At 44.4% G+C, this 20,486-nt stretch overlaps 1 protein-coding gene across 1 annotated transcript in view; it reads left to right on the top strand.

Moving 5' to 3' along the window:
* ABTB2 (ankyrin repeat and BTB domain containing 2) overlaps window positions 1–14,539 on the top strand; it is a 135,839-nt gene extending 121,300 nt beyond the window's left edge. The window contains exons 8-17 of the mRNA XM_069804170.1: window positions 1,305–1,401; window positions 2,682–2,817; window positions 4,666–4,892; window positions 5,678–5,856; window positions 6,879–6,984; window positions 7,099–7,201; window positions 7,875–7,965; window positions 9,766–9,834; window positions 10,699–10,812; window positions 12,216–14,539. Coding sequence (XP_069660271.1) covers window positions 1,305–1,401; window positions 2,682–2,817; window positions 4,666–4,892; window positions 5,678–5,856; window positions 6,879–6,984; window positions 7,099–7,201; window positions 7,875–7,965; window positions 9,766–9,834; window positions 10,699–10,812; window positions 12,216–12,413 — 1,320 coding nt within the window. The 3' untranslated portion in view covers window positions 12,414–14,539. The remainder of the gene's footprint in view (window positions 1–1,304; window positions 1,402–2,681; window positions 2,818–4,665; window positions 4,893–5,677; window positions 5,857–6,878; window positions 6,985–7,098; window positions 7,202–7,874; window positions 7,966–9,765; window positions 9,835–10,698; window positions 10,813–12,215) is intronic.
* Window positions 14,540–20,486: the final 5,947 nt, after the last annotated feature.

Raw genomic sequence — 20,486 nt, 5'->3', positions numbered from 1 at the left:
AGTCGTTTTTGTTTGTGTACATTTGTAAGTAATTACAAAGATTAGATTCCACCTGGCAAATTGCCAGGGCAGCCTTTGGTATTACAAAGGTTGGACAGCCTTAATTTACATGTGAGATAAGTGTGTGATTCTCCCAGGAAATGTAGCCAAGTATATCAGAGCTCCTGATGGAGCTCCCATGTTTGTTTCCTTTATTTTGGTTAAAACTTCTAAAGATTACATAATTTTTTTTCATTCGGCAACTATTAATAAAAGGGCAGATATCAGCTTTTGCTGAAATTGGTGTATAAAATTGCCTTTCCAGTTAAGGTCTACCACGCAATATTTGCATGTAATAGCTGGCATCTCAAGAGAGAAACAAAACGGCAGTTCTGCTCTGCAAAAAGTTTTACAGTAAAAATGTGAAGGTATGTGCTGTTTGTGCCAAGGTCATCACTAATTGGGGATGGCTGAAACTTAAATTGTGACCGTGTTAGAGGATACAGCCAGCTGGACTCCTCTGCGCAGGGGAAGAACCTCCAGGGCTGGCAGCACCTACAAACAGTGCTCTGGGTGCCCTGATGCCGTCTGCCAGCCCTCGCTGGTCGTTAAAGTTCCCCATCATCTTGTAACCTTCTCCCCTTCATCCGGGAGGGGGGTAATTTCCCACGCGAGCAGTTCGGTGCATTCAACGAAAGCAGGGTTCTGCATGCGGCAAATCACCGGAGCTGCCAGGGACTCCTTATGCCGGCTCCACGGGGCCAGAGAGACCAAGAGGTATGTTTGGCCAAGAGACCAAGAAGTATGTTTGGCCTCCAGGGCTAATTCCCTGCAGGAACCCTGTTTCCTGAGCACAGCGTGAAACTGAATAAGATGGACTTCCTGCACTGAAGAGAAGCTCTGAGCACAGAGCTCTTTGGAGTTGGGAAATTACAATTGTGAAACCACATTCATAAAGGAGACTAGAAAGAAAAAAAAAAAAAAAAAAAAGAAAAAAAAAAAAAAGGAGGTGATGCTCTCCAAGCCACCGGTTGAGCACCTTTCCAGCATAAAGTCAATATTGAAAGCACAGTAAAGCAAAAGACAAGAAGAAAACTCTAAATGGACATTCATGTGGAGACTTTAGCTCTCGGCTGAGCAAGGGAATGCAAGAAAAATTTGCCTTGTAATAGATATTTTGCTTTAGCCTTTGAGATGGTCCCTTTGTGTGCATGCACTCTTCATTATGAATCTACTGGTTTTTCTCTCGAACACACAGCCTCTTCTGTTTTGTCTTTCTGAATTACTCTTTTCTCAACTCATCATCTTTCATGTGTCTGTTGCAGCTGCTCTTGGATGCTGGTGCCCACGTTGAGGGCTCTGCCGTTAACAGTGGAGAAGACAACTATGCTGAGACTCCTCTTCAGCTGGCTTCAGCAGCAGGTAGGCTCAGTGCAGCCTCAGCACGCTCTTGCTACCACAGAATAACCCCAACCAATTCACGCGTGGGTCCCATGTCTGTAAAATGCATTAGGAGTCACTTTGCACCGCGTTCTAAGGTACCGTGGGTACCATAAAGATATCAAATGGGTAGCACAGTGAGCTGGCTACGAAAAAGCTGGCATTTTTTTCATTTCTAAAACACTAGTAGGAACCCCGTCTGGGTTGGCAGCGACTAACAGCTGTCGTTATGTGGCAAGAGCTTGATAGGCACTAAATGAGTGTCTGCTTTTGCAACCAGCCCCAACACTTACCTCCTGCCAGCGGCCTCCATAGTAAAGCTGACTGAAACAACTCCTTTGCGCAGGGCACTGTCAAGAAACATAAAACAGCTACTGTCTAGTCTAGGCATGTCTTGGATCTAAATAACTTCCAGATGCAAAAATTAACAAGTTTAAATTCAGCCTGGGGAAAAATAACGGCTATATAAAGAAATTTGTTTTATTAATTTATTAAATACAAGTAAAATTCTGCATTTCTTCTACCTAACCATCAGGAATTCAGCATTCTGTGAACAAGTCTGTGCTAGCCTAAAAGCACCTGTGGTTTTTCAACACTCCTCACCTCTAACTGTTTTTACTTTTTTTCCTCCATTTCTTTCTGCTTCATTTTTGTGTGTTTATGAAGACGAGTCTCTGGCTTGCTCTGTACCAGGCTTTATTGAAGGGATAAAAAACCAGCCTCCTCCCCTTTCAATGACAGATACTCTTTGTGCTGGCTCTCTTGCCACCGCTTACTACTACATCTAATGAAAATGGTGAAAAGGAGGCCTGGCTGAACGTGGGCTGCACTGGTATACTTGGCTGCAGGGTGGTTTTATGAAGCTGTGGCCAGCAAGCGCAGCATAGAGCAGCTCCCGTCTGGCGCTCTCTGTTATCCTCATCCACCAGCTGAACAGCCGAGACTCTGATCTTACTTAAACTGGTTGCCTACATCTCTGCTGGCGCGCATCGAGAACGCCAGACCAGTTTAATTCTCTTTTCATTCTGCCTCGAGCTAGCTGTGCGTTATTAGGTAATCTAGGTGCTTTGTGACTCAGTTTCTCTCTCTGAGATGTTACAAAGACAAAAAGCCTAATGCATGCTTGCAGGATGCTCTGAACGCCTTAGCTGGAAGCATAAAAGTTGCTGGTACAGTCTGTCTGTTACGGGTCCTGTGTTATGTGCTTTCAAAGAGGTAATAGACACGGAATCATCATTATGTTTCTGTCAATTTTTTCCTAGGGAACTACGAGTTGGTCAGCTTATTGCTAAGTAGGGGTGCTGATCCACTCCTGAGTATGTTGGAAGTCAACGGTATGTCTTCGTCGCTTCATGAAGATATGAATTGCTTCAGTCACTCAGCTGCACATGGGCACAGGTAAGGCTCCGTTCATGTTCGGAACAGGGTTTTTCTGCCTAAGGCTATCACTGTAGGTATTCCTATGTGACTTTATATTATGTGTCTTATACCCAGATCCTCGGGTGTGCAGTTCAGAAGATGATGTTAAGACTCCCCAGACAGCAACCATTTTTTAGTGCAGCACAGTTTCTCAGACTATTCTGATTCCGATGTAGGTAGTGCCTTTTGAGCATTTATTCTTTAAACTGGTAGTTGTTCTCTGTTATATCCCTTTGAGAAAAAATGATGCAAGGCATTAATTATTCAGCAGCTATAACTTTGATAAAAGGGGATTATATTTTAGTCAAAAGCACAAAATACAACAGAAAGATCTTTCTTTGCTTTTCCTTACTCTCTCACTTGCTGGCCTAGCTCTGCAACACCAAGAGCGAGTAGGAGCTGGTTCCAGGCCATACATGAGCAGACTAAGTTCCACCTCGCAGTAGGTTATGAGATTGTGGTTCACGTTCTGAGACAGAATCTAATCCTGTTAAGGTGGCAAAAATAATCTGCAGCAGAATTTGCCTGACTGCATCTCTGGTTTTTGGATAGCTGACCAAGAGATCAGTCGTTAAAATGCCACAGAGCCAGCCTGGGCTTTCCAACCCTTGTTTTCAGGGTAGTTATTTAGAAATAAGACATTACTTACAAACTCATCCAGAAATCCTTCTGTTCCCAGAACAAAATGTTAGCATAACAAGCCAATTAAAACAGCCCTGAAACTGCCCATGTAGATGGGCTGAGAGATACCCACAGGGTCGTACAGCTGGCCCTTTCAGTAGTATGTTAAATAGCAGCTACCTTGCTTGAACACAGCTGTGCTTTACAGTGGTGCCAAAACTGCACCTCCAGGTACATTGCACATCTGGATACACCAGGGAAAACATCCCAAGCTCAAATGAGGCCTAAACTCTGCAAAGCTGGAACGGCCTAATGCAGTGATTTACAGTGTAAAACTACACAAACACTGTTCTGTTCCCAATTCTGTTCCCCTCCCACAGTCTTCTGCACCATCTAACCATGCAAACTGTGAAATTCAAGGCTTGTTCTCCAGTCGGATAGGGCAGGGGGATCCGAAAGCACAAAATTAACTGGTTTTAGTCATACCAAGTGGTGTGGGTGCAAAGAGAGCACCAGCTAGTGGCAATTCAGCGTCACAGCTGAGTACTCGGGTGGATTTGCTAGGATGAGGAATTCTGCTGCAGATGGTTCCAGCTGTCTGTAGAGACACCAATGATGCAGGCTTTCTAAAGTGGCTGGACACAAACATGAAGGCCTCTTTCTTGCAATTGCTGTGTGAAATTCCAAACCAAAAAAATTCTCCCTGGATTTAGTGATGCAGAACTGTCATTTTTTTACGGTTTCTATTTACTGATACAGGAAGCGGGTCTGACTAAAACAACGTAACAGTGCTTCAAGATGGTCATTTGGGAAAACAGCAAGGGTTCTAACAGATGCTCTGGTAAATCTTACTTCAGAGCTTAAGATGTTACCACACTCACGGCTGGCAGAAGGAAGCGTGCTTCTACACCAAAGTATAGACTGCAATAAAACCCAGTTTGCCCTAACTCTGAAATATGCCCGGGTACCACTAAGATACAGGAGTATATTCCGTGCTTTTGCTTTTGCTACCAGGGCATCAGTTTCTAGCATGTGGGACAGGGAAGGACAAGTGGTTTAAATGCTGCTCCATATCTGCCAGCTGTCTAGCACGGGCAAGCAAATTATTATTTACGAAGCCAGACCCCTAAACCCAAATCACCATAGTCCTGTCAGAATTGTTGATACTTTATTTATTAATAAGCAATATCTCTTCTTCCTCCTCAGGAATGTTCTGCGCAAGCTCCTGACCCAGCCCCAGCAACTGAAGGGAGATGTGCTCTCACTGGAGGAGATTTTAGCTGAGGGAGTGGAGAGTGACACCTCCAGCCAGGGCAGCTCCAGCGAGGGGCAAGTCAGGCTGTGTAAAACAAGAATGAAGGCTCTGCAGGAGGCCATGTATTACAGTGCTGAGCACGGCTACGTAGACATCACCATGGAGCTCAGGGCACTTGGTAAGGTGTTTGTTTTAAGCATTGTGCGCATTTAAGGCGTCAAAAGCTTTTTCCTCTGCCCCTTTTGCTTGGAGAAGAATCTGTAACCCCAACTGCAAAGCTATTCCAAGCGCATGGGAACCAGTTGTCCAATTTAAAATCAAAAAGTGTTTAAGGATCCTCACAAGTTTTTTTTTCAAATTCTGACTGATCTGGGATGTCCCTCACTTTTGGCTGGATCCTCTGTTCCCAAGTATCAAAAGCAAGGGGGATGTCTCTTCATCAGACACTCTGACACGTAAAATTCAGGGGTAAAGAGGCTGGTCTCAAAAACAAAGATAACATCAGAGATTAAATGGTTTAAGGTAAAAGAATAGATTTGATCTAAAGGTAGGAAAGAGAAGCTTTGAAGCTTGTGCGTCTAGACTGTTAGAGGTAACCAGGAGAAAAGACCTCGCACCATGTTTGTGTAGGGTTAGGTATTCTTACAAGTTCAGTTCAAATTTATTTTGTAATTCTGACTAATCATGAAGCTAAATACACAATAGGGAGCCTCCGGTCCTTAACAATCAGCAGAAAGTTCCAACTTACAGTCCTGGTACCAATCCTTTGCTGTTGTAGACAAGTCACTTAATCTGTCAGTGACCCAGTTCAGTCACCTTTAATATCAAGACAAAAATGTATCTGCTGTTAGGGTGTATGTAAAGATCAGTGCCACTAAGTGTTAGTAACAGCAGCAGGACAATCTACCCACAGGTGCTTCAGCAAATCATTGTCTTTCACTGTCTTTTTTGCTGTGGCTACAGGAGTCCCATGGAAACTCCATGTGTGGATCGAGTCACTACGGACAACCTTCTATCAGTCTCGTTACTCAGTCGTACAGACCCTCTTGCGGGAATTTGTCACCATTAAAGAAGAGGACTATAATGAAGAACTGGTTAATGAAGGGTTGCAGCTCATGTTTGATATCCTCAAAACCAGCAAAGTAATTATTCGTTTTGTAACAGTATCAAAATCAAGTGTTTGTTTTTTGCTATTGCACAAGGTAGTGCACAAGAAGAACAAGTGAACGCCTACACAAAGTCCCTAATGAGTTATGGTATGAAAGTGGCCCCAGTAGCATTTATCTAAATTCATATGCAGTCGTCACAGTAAAGACATTAATTTCAATAGAAGTGAAAGCTATTCTGCTGAAGTCCAGTTCAGCAACTGGCTTTTGACACCATATGAATGTAAGAGGAGGAGTTATCAATACAGTACTGGGCAATTCAGGTTCTCCCAGTAGTATCTTCTAGGAGTTTTCTGAACAATGCTTTTGTTCAGTGACATTTTCCTTCTAGCTCTTTCTTTTATTTAAAGGTTGCCTATGACTCTTTTTTTCCTTGCTTTTCAAGGCATGTCTAGAATGGATTTTATGTGTGGTATATAGTTTAGCTGTCCCATTTTGCAGATAATTTCACCCAGTCTCTACCATGTTCTCTTCCAAGAGGCTGTCGTCCTTCATGTTAGGAGGGTGATGCCTGCATTCTGGCTGTAGACGGGATACATTTGAAATGCACAGACAGGGGGAAGCTGAGGAGTCTATACAGCCCTTGATACCTCCATAATAGGTCATTACAACGTACACCGTAACTGTCCTTTAAATTAAAAGCAAGAGATATAACTGGCTTACTAAAAACACCTGCAACTAGGAATGGGGACTTGGTATCTGACAGTGAACTGGTAGCATGAATTGAATCTTGCTGAGGACACACTTGTGGGCTTACCTCTTACACAGATGAGCTTCTGCTGATGGAGTCTTTCCCTTGGCAGAGGTTGGCCCAAAAACTGTTGCTGAGAGAATTCTGTCAGAGCATACTTGTTCAGATCATGCTCCTGTCCCTCTGTTTGGAGGTTATTTTTGTAGGGTGCAGTTGCTATAAGGCTCAAGTGAACTGTTACAGCATGTTTGAAACCTGCTCAATACAAAGTGCCAGATTGATGATTCCTGTTCCATCCTCCTTACAGAATGATTCTATCAATCAGCAGCTCGCATCCATCTTCACCCACTGCTATGGCAGCAGTCCGATACCCAGCATCCCTGAAATCCGAAAGACACTGCCAGCTCGCCTAGGTAAGATACTCACCTAAACAGTGAAGTTCTTGTGATTTTTTTTTTTTTTTTAAAAAAAGCATCCACAGTTTAAAAAAATATTCACCCCTTTTTTTCCCCCCCTTACCCCAACAGATCCTCACTTCCTAAACAATAAAGAAATGTCTGATGTAACTTTCTTAGTAGAAGGAAAGCTATTTTATGCACACAAAGTTCTGCTGGTTACTGCATCTAACAGGTGAGTCGCTTTCCACAGCTAAATGTTAAAGGAAAGTTTGGCCCTTTAGTCTCTCATTTGTGTGACTAGCTCTGTCCCACTCATTGCAGTAAGGCAGCTGCTAAGGATACAGACTACAGCGCATAATGCAGGTCTGCAGGACCAAGCCACACCTTCTTTGCTACTATTAAGAATAGTAGGAGAGTAAAGATGAGTTTTTCTAGCCACTCCTAGTATGTGTTAGAGATTCCCAGAGCTCTGTTGACAAACGAACCAGTAATCATCCCTAAAAACCTGTGCCTTAGTTGGAGCGTACATATCCAGCTGTTCACTCCTCCCTTCCATTCCCCCTCCCTGAGTTTGCTAGCTAGAGCTACACTTGCTCCAGATTTTCTGGAAGTCTCACCCCTGACCGGGTACTCTTGCAGTTATTAGTTTCTTTCTCTATTATTGGCATAGTAACTGTGTTTTGCAATTATTATAGGGTGGGATTGGCTCAGGCCCAAGCAATTTACAGATTATGTTGTGCCTGAAGTTCTATACTAATTATCAGTAAATTGAAAGAAAAGTTTAAATTTTCACCTTGCAAACAAGAACAAGGAAGGATCTTTATTTTCCCCGTGCTTAGGCTGTTTGTCAATAGGTAACGAGTATGTGAAGCACTAATACAGAAATCTATTAAAACCATTCTCAGGTTTAAGACGCTAATGACCAATAAAACAGAACATGACAGCCATGGCAGCAAGACTGTTGAAATCAGCGATATGAAATACAGTATTTTCAAGGTATGTAACTTATTCTACCTTTTGTTTATTCTTCTCCTCACATACTTGGAAGCTAGGACTAAGCCAAGGCTTAATATCATAGGTAATTTACAAGTAGAGATGGAGTTCATTTCAACATGCCTGTATTTCAAGAGTATTCTGATCTTTGTCAAAACTTTTCAGCTAGGACCAACCTTAAAACAGAAACCTCCAGCCTATATTCTTATTTTCTTACTAGGCAGCTGACTCTTCCATAAAGCAGGAGAAACTAGTCTTCTACGGAAAATAGTTTTGTACTTTTTAAGGCACCATTTTCATGCTGTGCTAAGCAAAAAGTAAACTTATTTACAGCAGGTGGACTGCCAGGCTTCATATTAATTCAAATCAGATGATCAGAAATCAATGGTGTCCCTTTCAAGAAAGGCTTAAAATTGAGAACTGCACTTTGCTTTTATGACATTTCTGTATTTAATGGACCTAAGGGAGGTTCATTCATGGAGGGAAAGCAGGTTACTTTATACACACCCAAGGAAAAAAACCAAGTCAGTGAAATATGATAGTTAAGTTATTCCAGCTTTCCAGATCTGCATTTCAAATTTGGATGAAAGGTACAGAACAGGGAAATCTGAAGGGCAGAATAGGTTGTGTAACTGTTTCACTACAGGGTTGAGGCTTTTCCTTTTTTTATAAACAAACAAAACAGCAAAGCTGTTGGTCAGCAGTAGTCATCGCACTTAGAGGGAGTGATGTTGACCATAAGAACATCTTTGTTCTACTTGAAAGGGGCTATACACATTTTGTGTTGGATAGATGACATCCAAATTTTGCAGCTCAGGCCATGACAGAAAAAAGAAAATGCAATTGAGTATATTGAAACAAGCCTCCTTAATGTTTTTACATCAAAAGGTTTCTAAAGATAAAACTATTGCTTCACTGGAGAGAGCAACAAATCAAAAAGAAGTTAAATACTTCATGGAATTAAACAACGTGATGGTAAATAAAATCAAACAAGTTAAGGAGATGATGGCATTCTACAGCAAGCTCAGTTATGGTGCATGGAGGATGCTGAGGCACCAGAGATCTGTGTTCTGCTCAGGGCTCTGCTGGAAAGCAGCTTTGCTCCCCTGTAGTTCTGTTATACAAATAAGGCAATTTTAAAAGTAGAAGCTTAGTTTTGTTACCACTACTGTTAGAAATGGTAAGCACAGCATGCAGCCCCCATACCTGCTTACACAGCACCCAGGACACTGGAATGACTTCTCTTTCCAACACCCAATCTAGTAGTTCCCCAGATAAGAGGGTACTGGTTTAGCTGGGGGTGTGCACATGTAGATCAAAGAGCAGAAGCGGACTCTAGCTCTCCCTGCAAACAATTAGGCCTTTTCCTCTGGCCCTGATGGGGGGGCTGGAAGCTGATTAGAAGCACAGCAGGGGAGGCAAGTGGCTGGGAGGTCCCCGAGACACACATGCTCATGGCGTGGCAGTTTCAGCGCTCCAGCTCGCTGGCAGCTCTGCGTGTGACCAGCCTGCAAGGCTTTACAAAACTGGATCCGAGGAACTGTTTTTACAAGGCCATTTGCGTTGCTCGAGACACACTGTCACCCTCGGCCTAAAATCCTCAACAAGGCCCTTTTCAGAGCCCAAGGAAGAAAGGAGTATTAGAAAGCAGCAGATTTGCAACACCATAAGAAAGCCAACAGTGGAGGCGAGAGCCAGCATACCACACGATTCCCGTCTGCTCAGGAAGGGAAGCTCAGTCATTCACAGCCTCTTGTGACTTCGGTGATAACAGCTTCATGCCTGGCCTTCTTCCCGTTTCAGATGCTGATGCAGTACTTATACTATGGAGGAACAGAATCTATGGAAATTCCCACCACTGATATCTTAGAGGTGAGAGTGTTTTCTTCTAAGTCTTGCCAAGTGCACTGGGGCATAAACAGAGCTTGAAAGGCAAAATCGAGGAGCTAACAGCAAGCTTCCAATCCAGGAGTATACTTAACACTTTGAGCTTAAAGTTTCATAACAGCATTGCTTGGAAATAAGAAGTATCAATTATTTTTTATTACGTCCATGAGATGCTGGGGGGGCCAGGGGGAGGGTGGTGGCAGGGAGGGAAATCACTTACAGTGCTTTTGGTACCCAGAGTTGGGTGGAAGTCTCCTTTGTACCATGTCCTCTTGGTCCTGGGAGAAGGAAGCAGGCAGAAGGAAGCTGTACTTTTGGTGGGGCACAGAAAAGGTGCAGCTGATTCACCAGCTCTGGTGCCCGCAACAGGCTGAACACCAAGGGGCTGCAGATTGTAGAGAAATGACCCATTTCAAGCTGAACTTCAGCAGGGCAGCTGATGGTACTGCAAAGACTGGACTAAGAGCACTTCCCCATTACAAACAGGGCCTTTTACAATAATGCTGCTCAGTCACGAGTAGTCTGGTGAAATTAAAGCTTGCAGCTAAAGACTACACAGCTATTTTTTTTTTTTTTTGAGAGGAAAGGGGGCTTTGAGCAGTCTAGAGCTCATATGTCAAGGTGACAGAAGGTAGCACAAATACACTCCCTGCAGGAGCAGCAAGCCTTTACTAAGAGGGGAAGTCAGTCTGTCGCTTTAGCTAGGCATCAAGTGGCCTTTCTGCTCTTTCACGGGGACTTGGCCATTAAGATGGGGAGTCAGAGATCGTTCAGAGAGGAAATCATTAGTTCTGTCCATTTGCCTTCCCAGGCTCATGATCTCAAATAGCTTCTCTCTTGTCCTGATAGCTGTTGTCGGCTGCCAGCCTGTTTCAACTGGACGGCCTCCAGAGACACTGTGAAATCCTCTGTGCCCAGACGATCAGCATGGAGAACTCTGTTAACATCTATAAATATGCAAAGGTATATGCCAAACGGCCTTGTTTAAGAATCACAATGAAACAGCATGCATGCTTTCCGCAGTCCTGTTTTGGTAACTAAATACAACAGGCACAGAGTGGGCACCTGCTATGCTGGTAACTCTACCCCAACCGCAACCACAAGTGAGATGTACTCGAGTTCCAGTCTGTAAAGTCCTACACAGCCCTACTATGTTTTCTTGTCTAAAGCAATCATGTATGAAATTGATGCAAGATCCCTACAGAGCAGGGGAGAGGTGTCCTAGCAGGCTGATACAGCAACATCATCCAGCAAAGCCTAAGAGATTCAAATCCTCAGAGCAGCAGCGAGGGGCAATCGATCATAGTACAGCAACTAAGCAGCAAACCCTTTCCTAGCACGCCTACTGCTAAAACGTATTCTTTACAGCTCCAGAACTAGTATATATTCTGTTGTGTGACATAGATATTCAGCTCTATAGCAAATCATCCATGCTATCAGTTAAATCACGGAGAAATACTCTGCCACTCCTGAAAGTTTGCAGGGTCAGATCCCTTAAGCAGAAAGACTACACAAAGGGCTGATTACAACGCACACGTTTACTTTGTGTGTAGTGTCGCACTGATCCTTTTAGATTCCTGACTCTCACACTGGGCCATTTTTTTCCATGGAACTCAGGCTGGTTTATTTCAGGACCTAAAATTTAACAGTATGCAGTGGTAGAGAGGGGGAAGGAGCATTCCCTGCTGGCTGCCTTTACTACTTTTCCTTAAATTACTATTTGCACAAAGTTTCCAGAAACAGGGATATGTGTGTGCACAGTGCTTCTAAATACTGAACTTGAGTTTCATTGTTCTATTACTGAGCTTCCCCCACTGCTTCTGAAGCAAAGGGTACCAGATCACAGCCAGAAATCCACCTAACATGCTTTAGAAGTGTAACATCCCTATTCTCCTACATTAAGCTCCTTTTTTTAGGAGTTAGGCTTGCATCCTATCAACCATATTCTTATTGCCACGAGCTGTGCACACCATCTGGCAGCACAGGGTTTTATGTTGCGGCCCACGAACTCCCCGCCTGCACAGCTAAACAGGTATCTTGGCCACTTCATCAGCCAGCTGCTCTGCTCCTTTAAGAGGAAGAGACAGGAGTGCAGGCCAGCAGCTCTGCCAACAGCAGGCCATCAGGGGAAGGAATTAAAAGAGCTTGAATGCCTTCCTGCTCACACCTGTGCCTGCAAAAAGCACCAAAAGAAATTATGGGCCATCGCTGGTCCTACCTTCAGTGCTTCTCCACTGTTATTACCGTCCTTTTTCTGTCTTAGAAAACACTAAAGGGAACAGCATTAGAATGAGAAGAGGCTCAGGCATGTCCTTTAGGTCTGTGACATAACAGAAAAGGCTAATTGATCTTCCTCTCTCCTGCAGATTCACAACGCGCCTGAACTAGCCTCCTTTTGTGAGGGCTTCTTCCTCAAACACATGAGCTCTCTTCTAGAACAGGACTCATTCAAACAGCTGATCTACAGCAGAAACAGCAAAGTGCAAGGCCTGGACCCTCTGCGGGACTTGCAGACAACCCTGGCCGGCCGCCTGCACTCCGTGTACGTCACCTCCAGGGTGTGAAGCAGGAGCAAGGCAGTGGCAGGAGCACTGGTTCAAACTGCACGGGGATGCGTCGTCAGGCAAAGCTGTGGCTTTCCTCTTTGCCTTCTGGATCTTGCTGAAAGTCCCCTACAACAGATAACCCCTAGGCAAGGGTGCTGTGCCTCGTCCCACTGACGGAGGGGGAGCTGGCTTCTCTGTGCTACTACTGTCACAGAAACACTGTCACAGCGCAAACAAGACCTGAGGATGCAAGTGAAGAACCTGAACCGAAGAGAAGATCTACGCTGCCATTTAAACAAGCACAATGCAGGGCTGTAGAGAAGCGAGGCAATTTACCTAGACCCAACACCTAATATGTAGTCTTAAGTGTCTGTCTACACACCATAATGGCCACCTAGTTCATACGCATAGATGTTTTACTTGTAAAAAGGCTGCATAGAAGGAGTTTTCTAATCCTATGGACCACTGCCCATTCAACGAGTCATCTGTCTGAACACAAAGGCTGGTGTACGCAAACTACTTCACTGTAGTAAAAACCACCAGTGTCTATACATGTCAAGAGAGACTGCCATCAATCTTCCCCCAAACTGTTTGCACCTTGAAAGAGAGATATTTTATAATGTTCAAAGCTGAGTAGATACTAATACTAACTCTGAAATGACTCACTCTTTAAACCTAATATGAAGAACTGAGCTGGGGCAGGGAGGAGAGGATTGGTTTTTTTATTTTTTTAATACAGTTTCACTGTGCTAGTTGTTAATCTGGATCTATTTTGAGGCAGGGAAAAAAAAGCTGTCTACCCTTTCCACTATTGATGTTTGATAGTCCCAATCACTTTTACCTTAAAAACCTGTTTCTGAACATTATCTGTGAGACCTGACACCATAAAAGATTCTAAGAGACTCAGGTGTAGTAGGAGCTAGCACTATGCTGAAAAACTGTCCAATAGCATAAATGGCAATAAAAATCTCCCCAAGACCCTGAGGAACATACAGCTTGATGGTTTGTTCTCTCGCTGGAGCTAGTTGGGATTAAGAAGCTCTGACCTCTATAGTCTCCACTTCCACAGCCTCATCCATGGAAGGATGTTGTTTCCACAGATATGCTACCTCAGGGGGGACTGGGCATAGTGCACACCTGACTGCTTCCTCGAGGTAGGCTGCAGCCTGACATTTAGGCAGCAGCACTTAAAACAAGATGGCTCGACTCAAATGCCCAAGATTCACATTTTTCCTTTGTTCGCATTAGACATGTTTCTGGTCCAAAAGGACTCATTCTAGGCCGCCTTCTCTAGGCCGCCTTCTAGCTGACATAGGAGAACTAAAAGGAGGCAGTTCAATCTACAGTTTGGAGTCTGAAGCAATGTTTTTGTGTGTGGTTTTTTTATCTTAAATAATCCCAACCATAGGAACACAGTTAGTTGTGTAAAAACACAGACCTTGCTCTTACCAATAGCTTTAAGGAAAGACCTTCAGATATTCCCACTGATCTTTGTTAGCACCCACCAAAAGCATTTGCTAAGATGCTTTCATTCGTTATAGGTGGGTGAAGGAGAAGAGGAAGCCAAGGTTGCAGTGGAGAACTACTGCTCCTTAGAAATTCAACAATTAATATTGTAACTGAACACACTGGAAGAAGGAGGCTCAGCTGGGCCCAAGCTTCAAAGCATGACATAGACATGGTTTAGGTAGATGAAGGGAAGGAGAACAAACTCCAGCATCTCCCAACAAATCCATCAAAATCTGACATCGCCTCATTCCTAAAGGATTTACATGAGAGGTAAATTGCATGCAAGAATAATAATGGTTAGTCTAGGCTCAGTAAGCTGACAGACAAGTTGGTCAGGGCACACTCCAATTTGTCCTTTAGGTACACATTCATTTTTGAAGATCACCAGCTTCAATAACCCTATTTATTATCAGAAAGCCATACAGGTGTTTCAAAATTATCACTGGTCTGCCTGAAAAATACCACAAAAGGCTTTATCTTGGAAAGTATTTTCAAGTAGCTGCTCCACCTATCTGTACAAATATGTAGGTCCTCTTTTGTTGCTGTAATATTACAATGCTTTGTTAATTGTACATTAATGTTGTCATTTATGTAAATGTACCAGGATTTTATTAACAACATAATTTTAAAATACACAGCTGCTGTTATTTATTCTGCTCTTCTAACAACAAGAAATACCATATTTAAAGACACTTCTGTGGAAAAGGCCACTGCAGTTTTAGCATCTTAAAATTGTTTTGGTATATATAGCAAATGTTATGCATTAAAACAAGGGATAAAGAGGCATTCATTTCCCCTTCCTAGGCTCAAACATTTTTTGAAGTAATAAGTTTAACTTGCCTTTACCCTAGCCAAAGTAAGTCTACCTGCTTTCCATTGAAAAGCAGCAGATGGTAGCATCTACGGAAAATCCCAATTCTAGGATCCTGCTCTGCAGCAGAAGAGACAGCAACTATTAACGCAGGGGTATTCAAACAGCCCTCAGAAGGTAAACATGTGATTTGCTCCCACATCTAACAAGTAAAATGTGAAAAAGCAGGCGACACTTCCTTTCTGAGTCGCCTCAGAAGCCCAAAGGCTAAAATGGTTCTGGCTGGTGCACACACAGGGTCTGGTGCTTCACTGTGGCAGTAGCAGGATTCCTGTCAGAGCAAAGAGCATTTAAGAACACTCTGACAGCCATGCAAAGTCAGCCATGCAACAGTATAGGAAGCAAGGGCATTTATTTAACTAGGAAGTAAGTAATACACAAGTTTAAGAGCAAGAATTTGATTCAGAACTATCTTTTTTTTTTTTCTTCCCTAAGTTTACTCCATAAATATTCCAGACCCCTACTGAGTTTGGGGATAATGGCTGAGCTGTAACTCTGAATTTGGTGCTAACTTCTACAGGACTCAAATACTTTCCTGGGACGCTGAGCACATTTCAGAGGAAACCGTCAGTACAACCAGGACCTGTACTTGGCTGCCGAGAATCCCGTCATAACTGTTTCTTTCCTTGAATTTCCCACCATACATCTAAACAAAGGGAACTGTGCAGCATTATCTCTCTGGTGTAGCAAGACTTGAAAGCCAGTTCTGTAGTTAAGTTACTGTCATTACAAGTATTTCTTAGCATTTGATTTACATCATCCGAGAGAAGTCTGCTGGAAATGATGCACGAGGGGTGCCTTCTCTTGCATCGTGCCATTACACCAGTACGCTTGGAAACCCACCAATACAAACACTGACTTGTTCTTAAGAATCATGGAATACAAACACCTAAGATTCCCTCTGGAGCACTTTTACTCTAAAAAGTAGATTAAATAGAAATTTCCTATGAAACTAGTTGCATACTGCCTCTATTTTTTGTAGCGCTGCCCTTGGCATCCTAGAAAGTAACATAGAGTTTGCCCATAGCTTTGGGGAAGTACAAAACTTTGCTGGCTGTAATTATATCATTTCATGGAGCAGAGGAAATAAATAGAGCTCACACATCTGCCTGAACATGCTCGATGACTTTCAGACTAAAATATAAAGCAAAATGGTTTTAATAAGCATTTGCACAGCAGGTGAGCACTGGCTAATGTAGCACCACTACTAACTGGCCCTCTGCCCTCACCAAATGCTGCCCAAGCAACCAGACATTGCTTCCTGCACCTGCCGCAACGGAGACAGCCAAGGAGACACGAGAGGGAAAAACAGGAGAGTGGCGATTCCCTTGAGAAACGGGGGCAGCAAGCTGCTGTTGCCACTGCCTGTGGCAGCAAAGAGGACTCAAAGGCTAGATTTGCCTCCCCCAAGGGCAGGTTTTGAGTATAAGGGATCCATTAATCCACGGCAAAGAAAAGAGAATACTGCACTTGGCACTATTTACCCGGCAAAAGAGGGGCAGAAAAAAAAGGTTTCTGTCATATGATGAAAAGTCACAGCACAGCAGGGAAAAAGGCCTGCCGGGCTAGCAGCAACACCCAGCCCCGGAGCTGGAGTCATTTCAGTGCGGTGGTCCATCTTCCTACTGTTGGTAACTAGGAAACGAGCAGGCCAGTTCACAACGGCTCGGCTGGAGTACTGCCCTCGTGCACAGGGCAGCCTACGCTCACTGCTTCACCTGCGCACTCGCTGGACGGGCAGCTTACTACACCGAGCACGGGATTTCACCCAACGCTCCCGTCTGCGTGTTTAGGTCAGGCAGGAGAAGGCTACCTGTGTCCCTCACCACCTCTCTCCATCCTGAGCCTTCACGTGCCTGCTAACAGAAAGTAGTCGTTAGAAAACACACGCCATGAGGCGCGTGTCATTTTAGGGCCCTTACCAAGAGACAGGCTCCTGATTCAGAGACTACATAGGGAAGAAGTAGTGACATAGTCAAACAAAAATCCAGCTGTGGAAGCAAAAAAAACTCCCGAGGGAATATCACGATGGCCAAATGGAAAAGACATAACTTCCTCCTGCCCCTTCTACGCCTTGCCCTTATCCAGTACACCAACCCTTGCTTTCCAGACAGCTTGCTTCTCCCTCACATGGCTGTGGGAGGCAAGACCCCTCTCGTAAGCACAGCCAGCTGACGGCAGCAGGGCAGATCCTCAGCTTCAGTGGTTTTACTTCCTCCCAGATACCTCGCGGAGGTCAGCTCACTCCAGCTGTCAAAATAGCTCACGGGTCTCCAAGCAAGCAGGATGATTCCACTGACAAGTAGGTCACATCTACCCACCACCTGCAGAGAGCTGCTCAGCTATACACAGCCTTCCCATTTTCCTCCAATTAGCCACAGTACTCCATCACTGCAGGCAAACGAGCTCACTTGGGCATAGGAGAGGAGGAGGGAGCGTACCTGCAGCAACGTGACAGATCAGCGATCCAGGGAGCACTGAAACAAGGCCATAAACTCACCTCAGAGGTTTAAAACAGGGCCTGAGACACCAACACATGTGGTTGCTGGGTTGTGTAAAGAAACGACCTGTCCCCCTGACAAGCAAAGGAGGAGGCACGGACAGCTGAGCTGGCTTTGCCTGCGGTTAAATGCATGCACTGCAATTAGCAGTACACCAGGCTCCTTCAAGCATTCACAGCCCCATCTGCAGGGGATCCAAGTACAGAAAGACCAGAAACCTGCTGTAGTCAGAAGGAAGCAGGCTCAAAACCAACCAAACCAACCTAATTGTAGGATTTGAAGATACAGAACTCGCTCTCTCCTCAGCTCCTATGTTGTGTGGCATTTTTAGTGAACTTCTGGCTACAGAAAGACATGCATTCTTGCTTTGTTGTTGGATTGCATTCAACTACCCCTTACTCTAGCTGGAATTTTAACCCAGCTTGACTGATGGAAAGCACAGACAGAGGAAAATGTGGTTTGACTAGACTCATTAAAAAAATAAAAATAAAAGTCCACATCTCTCACTTATTTTAGTATCTGAGGGCTTTTTTTCCACTTTGCTGTTCAAAGAGCAATAGACAGGCAGAGGAATCCAAAAAGCTGCCAGGAATCATAAAATGTACATGGAAAACCTGCAAAAGAACGGTTCAACTGAATACACACGTTTTCTGTACAAATAGCAAAATTCTCCTTAAATACAACTCCCACTCAGAAATGGAGGGGCACACATGCAGCTCAAATCCTGCAAGTCTTTTACAACTACAGTACACCCAGTTCACAGACAAGAGAGCAGGAATTACTACTGCCTGTAGAAAGCAGCAGAGGCAGCTCTAGAAAGATCTCAGCTAAATGGCAAAATTCTAATCTGCTTGAAGAATCCAGTTTAATTTTGCCTACTATCTTCCTTAAAGACAATTTACAAGAAGCCTTGCTGGACTATAGACGTTTTCATAGATCAGCTCCTACCTAGCCTGTCATCATGAATGCTTCCAACGTACTTTCCCCAAGACGGTGCCAGTAAGTCAGTCAGGCGTCAAAGTTTTTATGACTGCTGCCTACTAGCATGAGACCCTATTTCCTGAAACCTCAGTCTGACTTAAGGCTTACACAGTAACAGCTTCATCACAGCCACGTGCGGGTCACAGCGTTGGCACGGTCCCAGCAGAGGACAGTCAAATCCATACACCGTTTCATAGCTATTTAGCACGGCCTTATAAACAGAAACTTTGACATATTTTTTCATATAAATATGAACTTTTTTTGAACTTCTTGGCCATTTGATCCTCAGCTTAGCCTTTAAAAAACACAAACCAATTTCTGAGCCCTAACAGCACATGGGTGTTCTATAATAAAACTTCCCTTAAACCTTACTTTTGAACCTATTAGTAGAGCTAGAGTTTAACAGCCCTCCTGAGACATGCATTGTAATTTACACCACTTCTACATTTTAAGGAAGTTCAGTCAGCATTTTCTTAGCACAAGAAGTAAAGTGCAATTAAAAAAAGCCTTCTGATACTGTCACCTATTAGACAGCAAGACCCAGAGCAAGTAAAACACTACCACCTGGGTGAATGTGCATAGGTTAGAGAGTCTGAAATAATTACTGCTGCTTTATTAGTGCAAAGTTTCAACATGCTTTAAAAGGACTCTAAAAGTGTTTAAAGCTTTGACTTGCAGCCTGTTAAACCACAGCTGAATCTTGCCAAGCAGAGCATATGAAGTGGGCAAGCCAAGGATATTCAATCATAACCATCTACCAGTTCCTTACCCGCCCACCACTTCAAGCACATCTTTGTCACCCCTTCCTCAAACGGCTAAAGGATGTGACCGGCTCGAGACAATCCATAAAAAAACCATCCCTCAGACAAATGTGACCAACTCGAGAGGTTTCCGCATTGAGCTAAGCAAGATGTTGGAAAAACACAGTCCTACAGCTATCCACGGGAAATGTGTTCTTGATGCTGCAGAGCCCCTGGGCTAGAGAACAGCCTCCAGGCCCAGCCGTCCAGCTACGCTACTCCTGTTTGTTGGAACTGCTCTCCTCTTACCTGGCCAGAGAGCATCCCCTGAAAGGGCTCCAGCACTAGCTGCAGCCCCTCCTGCCCCAGCCCGCTGTAACATCCCCGGCAGTACAACTTAGTTCTTTGTCTCTCAGGACCAAGTCAGGCACAGACAACACCCAGACAGCTGCACGTCCAGCAGACCCCAGCCCCCAAAGCAAGGGGTTGTAGCTCTTCACCCCTCTCCCAGCAGTACCACCACTTACCCTGTTTTTAACAATAACAGCAAAACCCGAGAGAATTCACACTCACCTTTTCTTCTGAGGACTTCCTGGGCAGCTATGAAGAGCCTCACGCTTCTTGCCTTCTTTCTCTGCTCCTTTCACAACTTCTTTAGAGCTGGTTCAGAGCAGCCAGCCACCACCTCATCCCCGCAGGCTGCCAGTGCTGCCCTTTCACACAGCTGGGTGGTAACGGGGCCCCTCATCAAGCCTTTAAGGGCTGCAGCTGCAGATCTCCCTTCTCTGGGCTCAGCTGCCCCCTGCCCCCCAGGGATGTGCCTTTGCCACTGACTCTCACATAGTGGCCTCCTAAGCAAAGTAGACACAGGCTGTGCAAGGCCCGTGCTTAATACAGACGCTGCATAGAACAGCCTCCTAGAGAAGAAATACTGTCCCTATGTAGGAAGAAACTGTTTCTTCAAGGATTTGCTGGAAAAAGGATTTGCTGGAAAAAGGAGCTGTGAGATCTACAAGTAAATATAATGCAGCTGTGTATCAGCTGTAGGTAAGTGTCTGTTCCAAACCTCTATGGTGTGAAGCTGGAATATCAAGACAATGCAGCAGGGCACTCAGGTTTGGGACAGGGACATTCTGTCAAAGGTTTGCCCTGGTTTTGAAGCCTCTGGAGTCTGACAGGCACCAGACCTAGAGTACTGCAGTCACAGAAAAGTCCCAGCTCCAGACTGGTACATCTTTATTGCCAAGCAGGGACCACCGAGTAGCAGAGCTGGGCAGTTCAGTGGCTTGCCTGCTCAACTGGCCCCCAAGGTCAAAGAGAAGATCACCAAGACCAGGTGTCAGTATGATAGTGCTGATTTCCTGGCAACCTTAACACAAAACTTTCCACCAAAGCCAAGCAGCAGCTCTAGGTCAGCAGATAGCAGGGAGACAGAATGGCCAAAGCAGCTTTCCCAGCACCTGTTAATCATGCTCCCCCTGCTTGAGGA

This window comes from Haliaeetus albicilla, chromosome 16 (genome assembly GCF_947461875.1).
Source record: "Haliaeetus albicilla chromosome 16, bHalAlb1.1, whole genome shotgun sequence".
NCBI lineage: Eukaryota > Metazoa > Chordata > Aves > Accipitriformes > Accipitridae > Haliaeetus > Haliaeetus albicilla.
Note: the sequence above shows the minus strand (reverse complement) of the source record. Positions and strands in the feature narration are given on the sequence as shown.